Source organism: Carcharodon carcharias, chromosome X (assembly GCF_017639515.1).
Source record: "Carcharodon carcharias isolate sCarCar2 chromosome X, sCarCar2.pri, whole genome shotgun sequence".
In the NCBI taxonomy this organism is placed as follows: domain Eukaryota; kingdom Metazoa; phylum Chordata; class Chondrichthyes; order Lamniformes; family Lamnidae; genus Carcharodon; species Carcharodon carcharias.
Genome location: NC_054507.1, coordinates 420,326 through 441,159, shown reverse-complemented (window position 1 = coordinate 441,159; position 20,834 = coordinate 420,326). Strand labels below are relative to the sequence as shown.

General features: G+C 45.2%; 1 protein-coding gene across 1 annotated transcript in view; it reads right to left on the bottom strand.

The window, feature by feature from the left end:
• Positions 1-20,834, bottom strand: part of pou6f1 (POU class 6 homeobox 1) — a 305,810-nt gene that overhangs the window by 231,958 nt on the left and 53,018 nt on the right. The window contains exon 3 of the mRNA XM_041180184.1: positions 3,519-3,676. Coding sequence (XP_041036118.1) covers positions 3,519-3,676 — 158 coding nt within the window. The remainder of the gene's footprint in view (positions 1-3,518; positions 3,677-20,834) is intronic.

The window sequence follows — 20,834 nt, the reverse complement described above, 5'->3', positions numbered from 1 at the left end:
ACTTGTCAGGCATGACCTCCCCTTGATGAAACCATGCTGACTTTGCCCTATTTTACCATGCACTTCCAAGTATTCTGAAATCTCATCCTTAATAATAGACTCTAAAATCTTACCAATGACTGAGGTCAGGCTAATCGGCCTGTAATTTCCCATCTTTTGCCTCACTCCCTTTTTGTAACAGCGGGGTTACATTAGCGATTTTTCCAGTCCTCTGGGACCCTCCCTGACTCAAGTGATTCCTGAAAGATCACCACTAACGCCTCCACTATCTCTTCAGCTATCTCCTTCAGAACTCTGGGGTGTAATCCATCTGGTCCAGGTGATTTATCCACCTTCAGACCTTTCAGTTTTCCTAGCACCTTCTCCTTGGTAATGGCCACCATGCTCACCTCTGCCCCCTGACTCTCTTGAACTTTGGGGATGTTACTCGTATCTCCACCATGAAGACTGACACAAAGTACCTATTCAGTTCCTCCGCCATTTCTTTATTCCCCACTACTACTCCTCCAGCGTCATTTTCCAGCAGCCCAATGTCCACTTTTGCCTCTCTCTTACCCGTTATATATCTAAAAAACCTCTTGCAATCTTCTTTTATATTACTGGCTAGTTTACCTTCATATTTAATCTTCTCCCTCCTTATTTCTTTTTTAGTTGTCCTCTGTTGGTCTTTGTAGGCTTCCCAATCCCCTGGTTTTCCACTGCTCTTTGCTGCATTGTATGCTTTCTCTTTAGCTTTTATGCTGTCCCCGACTTCCCTTGTCAGCCATGGTTGCCTCATCCTCCCTTTAGTGTGCTTCTTCTTCCTCGGGATGAATTTTTGCTGTCTCCCCCAAATTACTCCCAGAAACTCCTGCCATTACTGTTCCACTGTCTTTCCTGCTAGGCTCATCTCTCAGTCAATTCTGGCCAGCTCCTCCCTCATGCCTCTGTAGTTGCCTTTATTCAACTGCAATATCAGTACATCTGATTCCAGCTTTTTCCTCTCAAATTGCAGGGTAAATTCTATCCTAAGGGTTCCTTCACCTTAAGCTCCTTTATCAAATCTGCTTCATTACACATCACTAAATCTAGAATTGCCTGTTCCCTAGTGGGCTCCACCACAAGCTGCTCCAAAAAGCCATCTCGTGGACATTCCACAAATTCCTTTTCTTGGGATCCACGACCAACCTGATTTTCCCAGTCTACCTGCATATTGAAATCCCCCATGATCACTGTAACCTTGCCTTTCTTACACGCCTTTTCTATCTCCTGGTGTATCTTGTGTCCCACATCCTGACTACTGTTCGGAGGCCTGTACATAACTCCCATTATGGTTTTTTCACCTTTGCGGTTCCTCAACTCTACCCACACAGATTCCACATCATCTGACCCTACATCATTTCTTGCTATCGATTTAATTTCATTTCTTACTAACAAAGCAACCCCACCCCCTCTGCCAACCTGCCTATCTTTTCGATAGAATGTATATCCTTGGATATTTAGCTCCCAGTCCTGATCCCCTTGCAGCCATGTCTCCGTGATGCCCACCACATCATACCTGCTGATGTGCTTGAAGTTAGATTCCTAGCCCTTTCCAAACACTCTGTCCTGTTTTGTGTTCTGGAGACTTTAATAGCCTCTCCTGGGCTCTCCTTTCTTTTCAGTTTTTTCATAATTTTCCATGAAGTTGAATCCACCCCCCCCCCAACATGCTAACCTGCTGCTTTGTTTCCCATTAGTCATACTTCTTGGATTTTTAACCCCCCCCCCCCAACTTTCTAGTTTAAAGTCCTGTTGACCACCCTATTTACCCTTTTCGCTAGAACATTGGTCCCAGATCGGTTCAGGTGGAGACCGTCCCAATGGTACTGATCCCTCCTGTTCCAATACTGATGCCAATCACAGAAGGTGTAACACCTGCCCCTTTACTTCCCCCCTCATCACTGTCCAAGGGCCCAAACACTCCTTTCAAGTGAAGCAGCATTTCACTTGCACTTCCCTCAAATTAGTCTACTGCATTCGCTGCTCCCAATGCGGTCTCCTCTACACTGGAGAGACCAAACGCAGACTGGGTGACTGCTTTGCAGAACACCTTCAGTCTGTCCACAAGCATTACCCAGACCTCCCTGTTGCTTGCCATTTCAACACTCCACCCTGCTCTCATGCCCACTTGTCTGTCCTTGGCCTGCTGCATTGTTCCAGTGAAGCTCAACGCAAACTGGAGGAACAGCACCTCATCTTCCGACTCGGCACTTTACAGCCTTCCGGACTGAATATTGAGTTCAACAACTTTAGATCATGAACTCTCTCCTCCATCCTCACCCCTTTTTGATCCCCTTTTTTCAATATTCATTTTTATTTTTAAATTTATATATATTTTTTTTCCCACCTATTTTTATTATTTTTATTCATTGTTTTATCCCCACCTTTTAGCCTATTTTGATCTTTTCTCCCACACTGTCCCCGCTGCCCCCCCCACCCCACCCCCACTAGGGCCATCTGTTACTTGCTCATCCTGCTTTCTACCCTTAATGTCACTATTAGCACCTCCTTTAGCCAGTATCACCACCATCAACACCCCTTCAACCTTTTGTTTATGACATCTTTGTCAATCTCACCTTTGCCTCCACCTATCACTGGTCTTCTGTCCAGCTTCACCTGTCCTTAAACAGTAGAATATTTCACCACATTTCTACTTCTCCTTAGCTCTGAAGAGTCACACGGACTCGAAACGTTAACTCTGTCTTTCTCTCCACAGATGCTGTCAGACCTGCTGAGTTTTTCCAGCATTTTTTGTTTTTGCTCCAGGCCCATTAAGTTAATTACCAATTGCAATTGCAGCATATGCATTACTGACACAGTGCAGGATAGGGTTTGCCCCATCAGTCAGTCTGTGCTTTGTATGTAAAATGTGAGGACACTCCTTTCCTTTGAGTTTTTAGATGAGTGCCTCTTGCCTTTATTTTCTCTGCTTAAGAATCTATGAGCTAGTTATGCCATCCTCGTTACAATAAGGGACTATCATAAATAGTTCCCTTCCAAGTTAGGTGATCACTTCTTTGAAAACGCTGCTCTAATGGCAGTGAGCCTTCTCCTCCATATATTCCTCTTGTGATTCTAAACATTATCGCTGGTCCTTTTGTTCCATTCAGAATCAGAACAGCACTTTAGCAAAGGAGCAATTAACTCTGCTATAATCACTCAGGAAGCACTGACAAAGGTGGAAATAGATTTGTAGATATGTCACTACCACCCACGAAACTAAAGATACCATAAATATGTGATTTTGTACAAAAAAAGAATGATTATAAATATGTTAACTATAAACATAAAATCAAGAATATATAAATCAAGCACTTTAAGATTTGTATAAACGTGCAGAAGTGAATAACTATCAAGAAAAAATCTAACTTCTGAGTAAACAAAACGAGACAAAAATCACGACATTATACACTGCAGTAAAAAAGTGTTTTATGATTCCATTACCACTGGTCCCTCTTCATATCTAACATGAGGCAGTATACATTGGAGTAACTCACTATTGTGGGATTTAAAGTCAGGCCTTGTGCTGTGTGAATGGAAGTGATCTGGGTTTGTGGTTCCGGCTGTTTCAGAGGTACAGCAGATGGAGGAAGGGACTGTAGAGTGGCCTGTTGAAGCTGTGCGGGCTGGAGTGCAGTATTCAACATTGACGCAGCTGCAAGAAAATGAGGAAAAAATCTATTTTCAGAATTGGGCACAATTTTTCAAAATCCGAAATTATTCTGTTACAGATAACAGAGGCGCTTCTCATTCTTGGATTTACCACAACCTCAGCCAATAATGCACATGGTCTATTGTTTCCTTATTAGCACATGGACCAAATCTTCTGGTCTCCAGATCATCAGAGACCAGATGTAATACTGAGATTAGGGACCTTGTGGAAGTCCTGATATGCCGACCTACATGGGAATTGCCTGTGAAGTTTAAACTTCCGATGAGCAACTCCCTTACTCCCCAGGGCCCTCCATGAAAGTCTCCGATTCTCAGTTCCGTGGTACTTCCCTGAATACTAACCCTAATCCTAACCCTAAACTAGGAAATGTTAGACAGTTGAAAACTTAGTCTAACACCTGAGTAACTACACGATTGACCCCCACCTTCACAACCAAACCCCAACAACTGACCACCCAACCCCATCTGACTACCCATCCCGATTATCCCCCGGCTACCCTTCCAACTTAACCAGCCCCCTGACCTGGTTACCCCCCCCACCTGACCTGACTACTCCTCCTGACCCAACTACCCACCTCACTCAACCTACCTATTCACCCAGTCACTTGCATTCAGACTGACCTTTAAACTTACCATATGGCAGCTAAAGGGAGCATGTCCTGTCTTCCCCTGACTCTACTCCGCTCTGACGGAATTCTCCAAATAACTCTGCATTTCTGTGAAAGCCGGGATGGAAAGGTCTCAGAAGAAATGCCCAGCAGTGTCGAGTCGGGGGAATTTACGAGCAGAGCAGCAATCCAACTATCATTACTGCTGCTCGGAAGATCTGGGCCATTATATTACATAACTTATTGTAGATAACTGGTACTGCTTCAAATAACAGTATGGTAGAAAGGCTTATCATTCAAAATGACTCTGCCATGTGATCTAGATTTTCTTTTTGACAAGTTCCAAATTATCTCAAAATGCTTACAGCTTGTGGAAGAATTCATCATAAATCTGGAGAAAAGGCCAGACAGTGGCTCTTATAAAAACAAAAAAACTGCGGATGCTGGAAATCCAAAACAAAAACAGAATTACCTGGAAAAACTCAGCAGGTCTGGCAGCATCGGCGGAGAAGAAAAGAGTTGACGTTTCGAGTCCTCATGACCCTTCGACAGAACTCTTAACTGGATCACTGAGCTGCTATGATGCTGGATATCAAAATTTCTTCCACTGGCTTGTTAGTCCAAGTTAGCCACACATATTTCATGTTTATTTAAACAAGATTCAAGGGTTAGAGGGCTAAATGCTGGGCGTTTTAACCCCTGTTAGTTAAGGAATGATCCCTTTTCCTGCCAATAACACGGAGTTCAGAGTGGTAGTTACAAATTGAACACTAATATAAAATCATTTGGTTATGCTTGCACTAATGCAGCTTTTACATGGTACTCAGTGCAGAAAATTACTTTTTGGTGTTATCGCCTTTCACACAAGTTTGGTGTATAAGCTGGGGGCTTAGCTTGTGAAATTGTCAAAAGCCAATTAAAGCTGCCTCATCCAAAATTGTAGAATCATTCACTTTAGCAGAATTGCACAATTTTCAAGATTGATAAAGTCTGGATATTGGAAGCAGTGACATATTTCTAGATAACTGGGGAGGGGAGAAACAGCAGGAGCAAGTTAAGGTGGCCCACTGGTCCAGCCATGTATCTGATGTTCCATCAGAGACAGAGAACCCTGAAACTCACAGGGGAGCTCTCTTTTGGCAAGCTTGGTTATTTTAGGAAGTCTATCACCAGAATATGCAATCTCACAAGTTAAGACCTAGAGGTGTAGTCCTCCAGCAATATCTAACTGTTGGTAGCAATTACAGTGACCATGATCATGAACCTTTTTCACCATGGTCATTCCAGGCATTGGCAGATCTGTGTAGGAGCAACTAGCTTGCAGCACATCTGGTTCCATCAAACAGATGGCATGCCAAGACCTCTATCCATTTCAACAAGGTGCAGAAACAGCAGATAAAGTGGCAGACATATTTCTTCCCTCGCCTACAAAGCTACACTGACAGTACTCATGTTACAATTCAAGCACCTCTAAGTGGAGCACTCTCCTATATCAAGAAGAGCAACAGTTTTGTGAATGCCCAAACAGTTTGTGACCACAGAATGAACATCATTTATCGCAATCACACTTCCCAGGCAATATGCATTACTTGTATATTCTCTGTTATTCAAATGTTCCAAATTACTGAAAGAAAAAAGATTGCATGATTGGCTCTGTAGTCAGTGGATATGTATAGAAATATAATTCTTAATAGCTTTTCAATATCCCTGTACACCAGTGCAACAGTTACAATGAGGCACATGGTCATGACAGGTCAAGCAGTGAGCCATCAATTGGCTTTCTTGGAGAAATATTTGAAATTTAGATCAAAGAGGCAAACCTTTCTGGTGTGCTGTATGTTCCACATCACTGAAACAGACTGAGACCTCCTCATGGAAACAGATCAGCAGCAATAAGTGATCACCAAGATATCATTCCAACACTTGTTCCTCTTTCTTTTCTATAGATGTGCCACATGAAATGGAGTTTGGGGCCAATGAGCCAAAGGAAGCTGGGCACCGGAGCATGTAGCGTACCTAAAAGCAGTATCTAACCTCACAAAGCAACAGCTAGGTATATCTACTGCAGGGCTGTTGACTGAGAGTTTGAGGAAGCCTAGTGAGTGATACAAAGCGAATCAGCAAGTAACAGTGGCAAAGAAAGAGTAGGTGCAACCAATTCAAAGGTCACCTAATGTCCATTCTGAGCTGCAGGCACTGATCCAGACCTTGGGGATTTGTTTTTAAAGGGAATAATTATTTCTGAACATCAAAGATGCTAGAGTCAGTTTTTTTGCCACATATATTCTGTGTTGGTGGATGTAACAGAATGTCTGCAGTCCATGACTGAGCATATGGGTAACTACAGAGTCATCAGCACTGGCTCCCATGGAAGAAGCAGTCTTTGCATGACTCAGGAATGCTCAAACTGCTGCCTCCCAGACCTTAGGCTTCGTTGTATCCTCTTCCTTGAAGAGCTAGGTTTGGAGATTACAGAGAGATAGCCCTTTGGTCAGCTGATGCACAGAAAAGTGGGCATGTTACATTACCCAATAGCTGAGGCAGACGTGGATGATACTGTCTCTCAGGATAACAACACGACCCCATCCCCTGGAACGCTCAGAATGGACATTAGGTGACTTTCGAATAGGTTGCACCTACTCTTTCTTTGCCAGTGTTACTTGCTGATTCGCTGTGCATCATGTAGCACATGAGGCTGCCATGTTTCCAACATAACAACAGTGACTATGTTTCAAGAGTGATTCATTGGCTCTAAAGTATTTTGGGATGTCTTGCAGTCATGAAAGGGATTATACAAAGAAACTTTTCCTCTTCCTTTCAGGTGTTAAGGAATACAAGCTCCAACAACTCATTGACACCAACGCCCATCCAGGACCTTCCACCCCTACCCGTCCCTCTGTCCCCATCCCGTCTTCCAATCCCAGCCCCAGCCGTGTATTCACGATACCCCCTGACCTTCCCCTCTCTGTTGCTGAACATTCAGTGCTCAGCAAAGGACTCAGTTTCATACCCTTACGCCCTCACCTCAATGAATTTCAGGCTCGGCATGATGCTGAACTTTTCTTCCGCCGCCTTCGTCTCCGTGCTCACTTCTTTGGGCAGGAGTTCTCTCCCCGTTCAATGGATCCTTTTACCCGCCTCCAATATTCTCCCTCCACCTGGACCCCTCCCGCTGGATTCTTACCTTCCCCTGATCTTTTCATTGAGAACTGTCGGCGTGACATCAGTCGTCTCAATTTCTCTGCTCCTCTCGCCCACTCTAACCTGTCTCCTTCTGAACTTGCCGCATTCCGTTCTCTCAGGTCCAACCCTGACTTTGTCATCAAACCTGCTGACAAGGGTGGTGCTGTTGTTGTCTGGTGCACTAACCTCTACCTCGAATAGGCTGAGCGCCAACTCGCAGACACTTCCTCCTACCTCTCCCTGGACCATGACCCCACCACTGAACATCAAGCCATTGTTTCCAGGACTGTTACTGACCTCATCTCCTCTGGAGATCTTCCTTCCACAGCTTCCAACCTCAAAGCCTTCCAAACTTGCACAGCCCACTTCTACCTCCTACCCAAAATCCACATCAGCACTGTGCCGGTAGACTGATCGTGTCAGCCTGTTCCTGCCCCACAGAACTCATCTCTTGCTACCTTGACTCCATTTTCTCTCCCCTTGTCCAGTTTCTTCCTACCGACATCTGCTATTCCTCTGATGCCCTACGTCATATCAATTTCCAGTTCCCTGGCCCCAACTGCCTCCTCTTCACCATGGAATTCCAATCCCTCTACACCTCCATCCCCCACCAGAAGGACAAGGGCAGTAGATAGATGGGAACACCATCACCTGGATGTTCCCCTCCAAGCCACTCACCATCCTGACTTGGAAATATATCACCGTTCCTTCACTGTCGCTGGGTCAAAATCCTGGAACTCCCTCCCTAACAGCACTGTGGGTGTATCTACACCACATGGACTGCAGCGGTTCAAGAAGGCAGCTCACCACCACCTTCTCAAGGGCAATTAGGGATGGACAATAAATACTGGCCCAACCAACGACGCCCACTTCCTGTAAAATGAATTAACAAGATAATTTCCCTACTTTTCAATTCGATCCCTCCAGAAATAAAACCTAGTGCTTAGTTTGTTTTTTAGACCTTATTCCTTCTTGGTCTACCCATTTAGTTTCTTATTTCCTAAATAATATGCAACTTCCTTACTTTTTTCTCGCTTCACGATTATCTATGCTGAAATTCATTTGCCGATTATATGCCAATTCTGCAAGTTTGTTAATATCTTTTTATAATTTATTGCAGTCCTCCTTGGTATTGACTATCCGTACCCCAACCCCCACCCCCCTAAAATCGGTGTCATCTGTAAATTTAGACATTGTGTTTTTGATTCCAAAGTCCAAATCATTAATGTAAGTTGTGAACATCAGTGATCCCAGCGCTGATCCTTGTGGAACACCACTTCCCACCTTCTACCTCTCTGAAAAATTAGCCTTTACTCCCACTCTCTGCTTTCTGTCTTGAAGCCAGCTAGCAATCCATTCTGCCACTTGTCCTCTGACCATATCCATTCGTCTATTATAGTGTACATTATTGAAAGCCATTTGAAAGTTCAGATAAATTACATCTACTACATTACTATTGTCTACTCTCTGTTATTTTTGCAAAGAATTCAATCAAGCTGGTTAAGCAAGATTTTCCCTTTTGAAATCCATGCAAACTATTTATTATTATATTTCTCATTTCTAGATGTTGTTCTATTCTCTCTTTTAGTGAGGATTCCATTACTATTCTTGCCACAGGTGTTAAGCTGACTGGTCTATAATTCCCTAGAGATGTTCTGTCCCACTTCTTAAATATAGGAATTACATTAGCAACCTGCCAGTCCTCTGGCACTATAGCTTTTATTAAAAATGTGTGACAATGCCTTTGCTTTCTCCTCACTAGATTCTTTTAAAATGCATGGATGCAATCCACCCCGACTAGGGATTTTATCCTCCTTAGTTTATTTAATAAATTCGCTTTTTGAATTTTAAATGCAGTTTTCACAGTTTTAATCATGTCATTTGATGTCATGTCTGCCTGTCCTGTTTCCTGATAAAAACTGAAGCAAAGTAAGTTATTTATTGGCATCCTTGCATCTCAGGAGATGATGTACTGCGACCAGGGTGTCTGTCACTTCTGTATCGAACATCGTCAGTTGTGGTTGTAGAGACAGATTTGCAGGCAGTCCCTTCTGCAGATAAATTGTATAAAATGAAGAATAATAACAAGCCCAGTCAGCTGGGTTACTTTAATATTTCTACCATGTCTCTATTGTTGCCTGTGAAATTACCCTGTCTATCAGAAAGTGGCCCTAAACCTCTTATGACTTTCAACTTTGTTTTTACTTAGCTGTAGAAGATTTTACCATTTTGTTTTACTTTCCTTGATAATTTAATTGCATAGTTGCTGTTGCCTTTCTAATTGTTTCTTTTTGACTTTTCTCCTAATCTCTTCATATTTTCCCTTGTCAGGTTCGCCCCTGCTGTCTATGTATTTAATAAATGCCTCTTTCCTTAATCTCAATTGTTCCTTTAAGTCTTTATTCAAGCATAGTGATGCATTTAGCAAAATATATTTTTCCTGCACCCTGTTTTAAATGTTTTCCATTGCTGTCTGAATGGACAGGGTGCGCAGGAGTTGTGTGATGGTGTTCTCTGAGTGTGTACCCTCCTCTGTGCACTCCTCTGCCTTCTTTTGCTCCAGCTCCTCCATCAACCTCATCATCTGTGGGAGATCAATGAATTAGAGGTGACGTGAGGAAAGGGTTCAAAGTCTACATGTGCCAATGCTCATAACTGGTGACAACAAATTCATGGGTGACTGTTGTAAGCCAAGTGGCAGTGCGATATCTAATTCTATCTCTCTATCAACCACACCCATGGGCTGTGCCACTCGACTGACTGCCAACTCTCCTCCTCGGTCAGGGTGGCTAGGACTACCTCTCCCTGGAGTAGTACCACCTCTTCTCCTGCAAGGAGCAAAAGCAGACCATTATGAGGGTGAGAGTGAGGGATAGGTGTGAAATGGTAATGAAGGTAAGTGTCAGTGGTGGATGCCCAGATGGGGATATGAGGAAGTTCATGGAGACAGGAGTGAGTGCAGCTGCCAGATGTGTTATCTGAGGAGTGCGGTGCAGGAGAATGTTTGGAAATTCCGAATCTGGGGGGGATTGCCTCTGAAAAGTGGATTGCCACTTGTTTTTCCTACTGACATGAGGTCATTAAACTCCTTGTGGCACTGAATCCAGCTGCAAGGCACCTCACTCCTGCTGTTCACATCCTCAGCTACTGCCAACCACATCTATTTGGTGTGAGAGGTTAGTCATTTCCTCCTGATTGCGGGGAACATCACAGTCCAGATTTTCACCACAACAGAAAGTCTCTCCATCGTGGCAAAAATAGCAGAAATGGCCGAAAATCATAAGTCCTGCCCCGATCATGGTACTTGCCATTTTTGCAGGGACAGGAATGGGGGCTGAGCAGGTTTGGTGAATGTGTGATTTATGGAGGCAGCTGGCCATTTAAATCATCAGCTGGCTCCACTGAAGTGGAAGTTTGGTCTGCCAGGAATGTGAAACCCAAAGTGTGCACATTGGACCTGGTAAGAGCAAGTCTGAACTTTGTGGATTCATTTGAATAGCCAGGATACCCTTTGGCGAGGTAAGGTACCCCTTTGCATTTGGATTCGGAACACCTTTGGGGGTGATAAGGTGCCTTTTGGGGTAGGTCATGTGTCCTTTGGAGTTGTTAAAAATTGGCATAAATGTACACAAAAAGTGCATAAACCCATTACTTTCCACCTCAGTGGAACTGTCAACATATTGTCAAAACTGTCAGAGGCACCTGTCAAACGGAGCTACCAAAGGGACCTGTCAAGCTGTGAAGGCATTTAAAAGTCCTGCCCTTTAAATCTTTGAAGAAAATGTCTGGAGTTTTAAAATAACAATTGCTTGCTATTTCGCTCTGTTTGCTCACATAGGGCAGAATCTTCTGTTCGGCGAGTGGGGGGCGGGGCACGCTTGCCGATGCATAAATGACACAGGGTGATGTTGGGTTAGGGGTGATGTTGGGTTAGGGGTGATGTTGGCGGGCAGACTGGAAGACCAGGCAGGCTTCTGAAAAAACATGACTCCTCATCGACGGGCAGGATGAGGTTTCATGAGGGTATTAAACTTTTTAAAAATGTTTAAAAAGAAATGGACATGTCCCAGCTCATGTGACAGTGGCACGAGTGGACATGTCAGGAATTTTTTTCCTCTTCTTTATTGAACCCTTCAAACCTGGGCCGATCTCCCTGAGGCAGCACTTTGCCTCATGGAGATTTATGTGCTCTTTCACGCGCATGCACAAAAGATTGCACTCTCGGCTCAGGAAATCCCCCTCCGCCTGCACAGGGAGTGCATAGCGCTTCCTGGTGGATGTCATGCTGGGCGGGCCTTAATTGGCCCGCCCACGTAAAATGGTGGCGCGACCCCAACCGGGGGAGCCAATCAGGAACGCGCCCGCTGGCACCCGCTCCTGCACAACACCCCCGACGGGGAGAAGATCCTGCCCATAAGCCTGAGAGTTTCTGTTACTGGATAAGTGCTGCATGACTGATCTCACAACCATCTGTTATCACAGTAGGGAGCCTGGCAGTTCACAGTTTGACTGACAGCTACAAGTGGTTATAGACTCTTTGAAATGGGACTATGAATTTCAACACTTATTGTTATAAGGGATTGTGCACTTGAATAAAATGTTTGCTGTTATAAGGCTTTATTTACTTGAAGGAATGCATAAATGGGATTTATGGTGAAGAGTTTTTTTTCAATACAGTGAAGTCTGTAATACACTTAGAAAGTTATTTTATACAACTTTTTTTATCTCATCTCTGCACACGTCCTGAGGTCTGCCCATGGTGGATACTGGGTGAGGTCATATGGTAGGTGTAAGGACAAAGAATGGTGGGTGGGGGAGCATGGGATGGCATGAGTTGGCACTATGTTAGCATAGGGGCAAAAAAGGGCCATGGAGGTGGGTGGGGGCATGATGTGGCACTGGTTGACATGGATAGAGCATTGGGAGTGCGGGGAGGCGTGAGTGGTGAGGGCTGGAGGCATGTTTCATGTTTTAATCTTTATTTTTAAACTTTGGACCCAGACCACCTTCACACCCAGCATCCTTCACAGTGGTTCCCAGGTTGCCCGCCCTGACTTCTAATCCAGCCCGTCTCCCCCGCCCAAACCCAGGCAGCCATTTTTAAAGGTTGCCCTTTGTGGAGCCAGGAATTCTCCCATCTCTGCGCACCTGACCCAGGAGTCAAAATCTGACCCTATGTTTCTTCAGGCCAGGGAAGCATCAGACAACCAGAGAAGGGGGACAGTGAAGCTTTCCTACGTGGCACATCTATCCTTTTGCTTGCTCTGTCCTCAATATGTAATGGAACCATTCTGTCAGTATACCTTCAAACAGAGATACTTCCATTGAAAGGTGCGAGCAGCATCACACCTGCACTCTGTGACTGGTTGGGAAACGGAGAAGTGGGATTTAATGCTGTGGCTGAGTTTAAAAAAGACACAGCAAAGACCACTTGACTAGCTACTGTGTTTCTGACCCATTGCTTACCTGAAAGCGGATTGATTTCATAAAAGTTCCGACCTAAAAGTTAGCAAACTCACTAAAGGGTAAATGTTCACTACTTGGGGGGTATTGAGAAATCAAGGATGTGCAATTTCTGATAATCACAGAATCACACAGTGCAGAAGAGGCCCTTCGGCCCATCGAGTCTGCACCGACACGTGAGAAACACCTGACCGACCTACCTAATCCCATTTACCAGCACTTGGCCCATAGCCTTGAATGTTATGAGGTGCCAAGTGCTCATCCAGGTACTTTTTAAAGGATGTGAGGCAACCCGCCTCCACCACCCTCCCAGGCAGCGCATTCCAGACCATCACCACCCTCTGGGTAAAAACGTTTTTCCTCACATTCCCCCTAAACCTCCTGCCCCTCACCTTGAACTTATGCCCCCTCGTGACTGACCCTTCAACTAAGGGGAACAGCTGCTCCCTATCCACCCTGTCCATGCCCCTCATAATCTTGTACACCTCGATCAGGTCACCCCTCAGTCTTCTCTGCTCCAACAAGGACAACCCAAGTCTATCCAACCTCTCTTCATAACTTAAATGTTTCATCCCAACATCCTGGTGAATCTCCTCTGCACCCTATCCAGTGCAATCACATCCTTCCTATAATGTGGCGACTAGAACTGCACACAGTACTCCAGCTGTGGCCTCACCAAGGTTCTATACAACTTCAATAAGATCTCACTGCTTTTGTAATCTATGCCTCGATTGATAAAGGCAAGTGTCCCAAATGACTTTTTCACCACCCCACTAACATGACCCTCCGCCTTCAGAGATCTATGGACACACACGCCAAGGTCCCTTTGTTCCTCAGAACTTCCTAGTGTCATGCCGTTCATTGAATACTTCCTTGTCAAATTACTCCTTCCAAAGTGTATCACCTCATACTTTTCAGGGTTAAATTCCATCTGCCACTTATCTGCCCATTTGACCATCCCGTCTATATCTTCCTGTAGCCCAAGACACTCAACCTCACTGTTAACCACCCGGCCAATCTTTGCATCATCCACAAACTTACTAATCCTACCCCCCACATAGTCATCTATGTCGTTTATATAAATGACAAATAATAGGGGACCCAGCACAGATCCCTGTGGTACGCCACTGGACACTGGCTTCCAGTCACTAAAGCATCCTCCTGTCATCACCCTCTGCCTCCTATAACTAAGCCAATTCTGAATCCACCTTATCAAGTTACCCTGTGTCCCATGTGCATTTGCCTTCTTTATAAGTCTCCCATGTGGGACCTTGTCAAAGGCTTTGCTGAAATCCATATAAACTACATCAACTGCACCACCCTTATCTACACACCTGTTCACCTCCTCAAAAAATTCAATCACATTTGTTAGGCATGACCTCCCTCTGACAAAGCCATGCTGACTATCCCTGATCAAACCTTGCCTCTCCAAGTGGAGATAGATTCTCTCCTTCAGAATTTTCTCCAATAGTTTCCCTACCACTGATGTGAGACCCATTGGCCTGTAGTTCCCTGGCTTATCTCTACAACCCTTCTTAAATAGCGGAACCATATTAGCTGTTCTCCAGTCCTCTGGCACCTCCCCCGTGACCAGAGAGAAATTAAAAATTTGGGTCAGAGCCCCTGTGATCTCCTCCCTTGCCTCCCTCAGCAGTCTGGGACACAAACCATCTGGACCTGGAGATTTGTCCACTTTTAAGCCTGCCAACACCAGGCATACAGAAATGTAACCCTCAGCAAGAACCATGGATGGGTCAAACAATGGACACAACGTGGAATGCAGATTGGTTGGGAGAGGAGGCTTATGTATGGGAATATAACTTGGATTCTTGGATATATACAGGCTTCTGAGACCTCCTCCCCAGAAGAAATCTAGACCGTGCTCTCCGCAATAATTCCAGATCACAATACAGCCAGACTTACAATGCACTGAAACCCATCCTCAGTCCTGTTGCAGTCCAGCAATTCCTTTCTTAGACTTCATATCCACAAGATCTTAAATGCCAGGGTCCAATCTGAGTGCCCACAAACCCTCTAAGGATGCACTCACAACGCTCCCTGATCTCAGCATGACCATAATTCTCTCATAGCCTGAAACCTCCCACCCAAATTCTTCCAGATCAAAGTACCTTCGCCTCCAGTGCTCCCAGAACAACGTCACCCAACTTCCAGTGCTCCTGGACCCTGAGGCTCCTTCACAAAGTGGTTTATAAAGTATCATGGACCCTGGGCTTTATGAATAGGGATATAGAGTATAAAAGCAAGGAAGTTATGTTAAACATGTATAAAGGGTGGGCCCAGCCTCAACTAGAGTATTGTGTCCAGTTCTGGGCACCACACTTCAGGAAGAATGTGAAAGAGAGTGCAGAAAAGATTCACGAGAATGGTTCCAGGGATGAGGGACATCAGTTACATGGGTAGTTTGGAGAAGCTGGGGCTGGTCTCCTTCGAGAAGAGAAGGCTGAGAGGAGATTTAGTAGAGGTGTTCAGAATCATGAGGGGTCTGGACAGAGTAGATGGTGAGAAATGGTTCCCATTGGTGGAAGGATCGAGATCCAGAGGGCACAGATTTAAGGTAATTGGCAAAAGAAGCAATGGTGACATGAAGAGAAAATTCTTCATGCAGCGAGTGATTAGGAATCCGTATGCACTGCCTGAGAGTGTGCTGGAGACAGATTCAATCATGGCTTTCAAGAGTCTTGGACTATAGTGGAAAGAAGAAAATTTACAGGGCTATAGGAAAATGGCACGAGGTGAATTGCTCTTGCAGAGAGACAGCACAAACACAATAGGCCGAGCGGTCTCTTTCAGTGCTGTAATCATTCTATGATAATATTGTAAGACCTTGAGACCCTATCACAGATCGCAGGACCACCCCAGTGCCTAAAACTTAGTGTGCCTGGTAATACTTTTTTTATTATTCTTTTTATGGGGTCCCATGAATGAAAGAAAATAAAATGTGTGCATTGCTGGCTGGGCCAGTATTTACGGCCCATCCCTAACTGCCCCTTGAGAAGGTGGTGGTGAGCTGCCTTCTTGAACCGCTGCAGTCCATGTGGTGTAGGTACACCCACAGTGCTGTTAGGGAGGGTGTTCCAGGATTTTGACCCAGTGACAGTGAAGGAACGGTGATATATTTCCAAGTCAGGATGGTGAGTAACTTGGAGGGGAACTTCCGGGTGGTGGTGTTCCCATGTGTCTGCTGCTCTTGTCCTTCTAGATGGTAGTGGCCATGGGTTTGGAAGGTGCTGTCGAAGGAGCGTGTTGAATTCCTGCAGTGCATCTTGTAGATGGCACATACTGCTACCACTATATGTTAGTGAACAGGGTGCCAATCAAGCAGCTGCTTTGTCCTGGATGGTGTCAAGCTTCTTGAGTGTTGTGGGAGCTGCACTCATCCAGGCAAGTGGGGAGTATTCCATCACACTCCTGACTTGTGCCTTGTAGATGGTGGACAGGCTTTGGGGAGTCAGGTGGTTAGTTACTTACCAACGGATTCCCAGCCTCTGACCTGCTCTCACAGCCACAGTATTTCTATGGCTAGTCTGGTTCAGTTTCTGGTCAATGGTAACCCCCAGGATGTTGATAGTGGGGGAATCAGTGATGGTAATGCCATTGAATGTCAAGGGGCGATGGTTGGATTCTCTCTTGTTGGAGATGGTCACTGCCTGACACTTGTGTGGTGCGAATGTTACTTGCCACTTGTCAGCCCAAACCTGGATATTGTCCAGGTCTTGCTGCATTGGGACATGGACTGCTTCAGTATCTGAGGAGTTGAGGATGGTGCTGAACATTGTGCAATCATCAGCAAACATCCCCACTTCTGACCTTATAATGGAAGGAAAGTCATTGATGAAGCCGTTGAAGATGGTTGAGCCGAGGACACTACACTGAGGAACTCCTGCAGTGATGTCCTGGGACTGAGATGATTGACCTCGGGACATTGTTTTGGACCAATACATTGAGGAACCAGCGAGAGAACAGGCCATCCTAGACTGGGTATTGTATAATGAGAAAGGAATAATTGGCAATCTAGTTGTGCGAGGCCCCTTGGGGATGAGCGACCATAATATGATAGAATTCTTCATCAAGATGGAGAGTGACGTAGTTGATTCTGAGACAACGGTCCTGAATCTTAATAAAGGAAACTACGATGATATGAGGCGCAAGTTGGCTATGATGGATTGGGAAATGTTACTTAAAGGGGTGACGGTGGATAGGCAATGGCAAACATTCAGAGAGCGCATGGGTGAACTGCAACAATTGTTTATTCCTGTCTGGCACAAAAGTAAAACAGGAAAGGTGGCCAAACCATGGCTTACAAGGGAAATTAGAGATAGTATTAGATCCAAGGAAGAGGCATACAAACTGGCCAGAAAAAAACAACAGACCTGAGGATTGGGAGCAGTTTAGAATTCAGCAAAGGAGGACCAAGGGATTGATTAAGAAGGGGAAAATAGAGTACAAGAGTAAGCTTGCAGGGAACATAAAAACTGGCTGTAAAAGTTTCTATAGGTATGTGAAGAGAAAAAGATTGGTGAAGACAAATGTAGGTCCCTTACAGTCAGAAACAGGGGAATTTATAGTGGGGAACAAAGAAATGGCTGACCAACTAAATATATACTTTGGTCCTGCCTTCACAAAGGAGGACACTAATAACATACCAGAAATGTTGGGTTCACAGGGTTTAGTGAGAGGGAGGAACTGAAAATCAGTATTAGTAGAGAAATGGTTTTGGGGAAATTGATGGGATTGAAGGCCGATAAGTCCCCAGGGCCTGATAATCTACATCCCAGAGTACTTAAGGAAGTGGCCTGAGAAATAGTGGATGCATTGGTGGTCATCTTCCGAGATTCTATAGACTCTGGAACAGTTGCTACAGATTAGAGGGTAGCTAATGTAACCCCACTATTTAAAAAGGGAGGCAGAGAGAAAACAGGGAATTATACACCAGTCAGCCTGACGTCGGTAGTGGGGAAAATTCTATATTCCTTTATAAAAGATTTAATAGCTGAGCACGTGGAAAACAGTGGCAGAATTGGACAGAGTCAGCATGGATTTATGAAAGGGAAATCATGCTTGACAAATCTACTGGAATTTTTCAAGGATGTAACTAGTAGAGTTGATGAGGGGGAGCCAGTGGATGTGGTTTATTTGGACTTTCAGAAGGCTTTCGACAAAGTCCCACATAAGAGATTGGTGTGTAAATTAAAGTGCATGGGATTGGGGGTAGTGTATTGAGATGGATAGAAAACTGGTTGGCAGACAGGAAACAAAGAGTAGGAAAAACGGGTCTTTTTCCAAATGGCAGGCAGTGACTAGTGGGGTACCGCAGGGATCGGTGCTGGGACCCCAGCTATTCACAATATACATTAATGATTTAGATGAGGGAATTAAATGTAATATCTCCAAATTTGCAGGTGACACAAAGCTGGGTGGGAGGGTGAGCTGTGAGGAAGATGCAGAGATGCTTCAGTGTGACTTGGACAAGCTGTGTGAGTGGGCAAATGCATGGCAGATGCAGTATAATGTGGATAAATGTGAGGTTATTCATTTTGGTAGCAAAACCAGGAAGACTGGCTATAAATTGAGAGGGGAATGTGCAACGAGACCTGGGTGTCCTTGTACACCAGTCGCTGAAGGTAAGCATGCAGGTGCAGCAGGCGGTAAAGAAGGCAAATGGTTTGTTGGCCTTCATAGCCAGAGGATTCGAGTACAGGAGCAGGGATGACTTGCTGCAATTATACAGGGCCTTAGTGAGACCACACCTGGAATATTGCGTGCAGTTTTGGTCTCCTTATCTGAGGAAGATTGTACTTGCAAAAGAGGGAGTGCAGCGAAGGTTCACCTGACTTATTTGTCATTTATATAAACGACATAGATGACTATGTGGGGGGTAGGATTAGTAAGTTTGCGGATGATGCAAAGATTGGCCGGGTGGTTAACAGTGAGGTTGAGTGTCTTGGGCTACAGGAAGATATAGACGGGATGGTCAAATGGGCAGATAAGTGGCAGATGGAATTTAACCCTGAAAAGTGTGAGGTGATACACTTTGGAAGGAGTAATTTGACAAGGAAGTATTCAATGAACGGCATGACACTAGGAAGTTCTGAGGAACAAAGGGACCTTGGCGTGTGTGTCCATAGATCTCTGAAGACGGAGGGGCATGTTAGTGGGGTGGTGAAAAAGGCATATGGGACACTTGCCTTTATCAATCGAAGCATAGATTACAAAAGTAGGGAGGTCATGTTGGAATTGTATAGAACCTTGGTGAGGCCACAGCTGGAGTACTGTGTGCAGTTCTGGTCACCACATTATAGGAAGGATGTGATTGCACTGGAGAGGGTGCAGAGGAGATTCACCAGGATGTTGCCTGGGATGAAACATTTAAGTTATGCAGAGAGGTTGGATAGACTTGGGTTGTTTTCGTTGGAACAGAGAAGACTGAGGGGCGACCTGATCGAGGTGTACAAGATTATGAGGGGCATGGACAGGGTGGATAGGGAGCAGCTGTTCCCCTTAGTTGAAGGGTCAGTCACGAGGGGACACAAGTTCAAGGTGAGGGGCAGGAGGTTTAGGGGGGATGTGAGGAAAAGCTTTTTTACCAGAGGGTGGTGAGGGTCTGGAATGCGCTGCCTGGGAGGGTGGTGGAGGCAGGTTGCCTCACATCCTTTAAAAAGTACCTGGATGAGCACTTGGCACCTCATAACATTCAAGGCTATGGGCCAAGTGCTGGTAAATGGGATTAGGTAGGTCGGTCAGGTGTTTCTCACGTGTCGGTGCAGAGTCGATGGGCCGAAGGGCCTCTTCTACACTGTGATTCTGTGACTGATTCCTGGGATGGCGGGACTGATATAATGAAAAGAGATTGAGTCGATTAGGATTATATTCACTGGAGCTCAGAAGAATGAGGGGGCATCTCATAGAAACCTATAAAATTCTAACAGCGCTAGCCAGGGTAGATGCAGGAAGGATGTTCCCGATGGTGGGGGAGTCCAGAACCAGGGGTCACAGTCTGAGGAGATGGGGTAGACCATTTAGGACTGAGATGAGGAGAAATTTCTTCACCCAGAGAGTGGTGAGCCTGTGGAATTCACTACCACAGAAAGTAGTTGAGGCCAAAACATTGTATGTTTTCAAGAAGGAGTTAGATATAGCTCTTGGGGCGAAAGGGATCAAAGGGTATGGGGAGAAAGCAGGAGCAGGCTATTGAGTTGGATGATCAGCCATGATCATAATGAATGGCAGAGCAGGCTCGAAGGGCCGAATGGCCTACTCCCTGCTCCTAGTTTCTATGTTTCTATGACCTCTGACAAATAGAACCATCTTCTTTTGCACTAAGCATGACCACACCATCACCTGGAAGTTCCCTCCAAGCCACTCACCATCCTGACTTGGAAATATATCACCGTTCCTTCACTATCGCTGGGTCAAAATCCAGGAACTCCCACCCTAACAGCACTGTGGGTGTACCTACACCACATGGACTGCAGCGGTTCAAGAAGGCAGCTCACCACCACCTTCTCAAGGGCAATTAGGGATGGGCAATAAATGCTGGCCCAGCCTGTGAAGGTCACATCTGGTGAATGAAAAAAAACTCAGTGGAGAGTTTTCCCCCTGATTCCCATTGACTCCAGTTTTGCTGGGCTCCTTGATACCACACTCAGTCAAATGCTGCCTTGATGTCAAGGACAGTCACTCTCACCTCACCTCTGGAGTTCAGCTCTTTTGTCCATGTTTGATCCAAGGCTGTAATGAGGACAGGAGCTGAGTGGCCCTGGCGGAACCCAAACTGAAAATCAGTGAGCAGGTTATTGCTAAGCAAGTGCTGCTTGATAGCACTGTTGATGACCCCTTCCATCACTTTACTGATGATGGAGAGTAGAC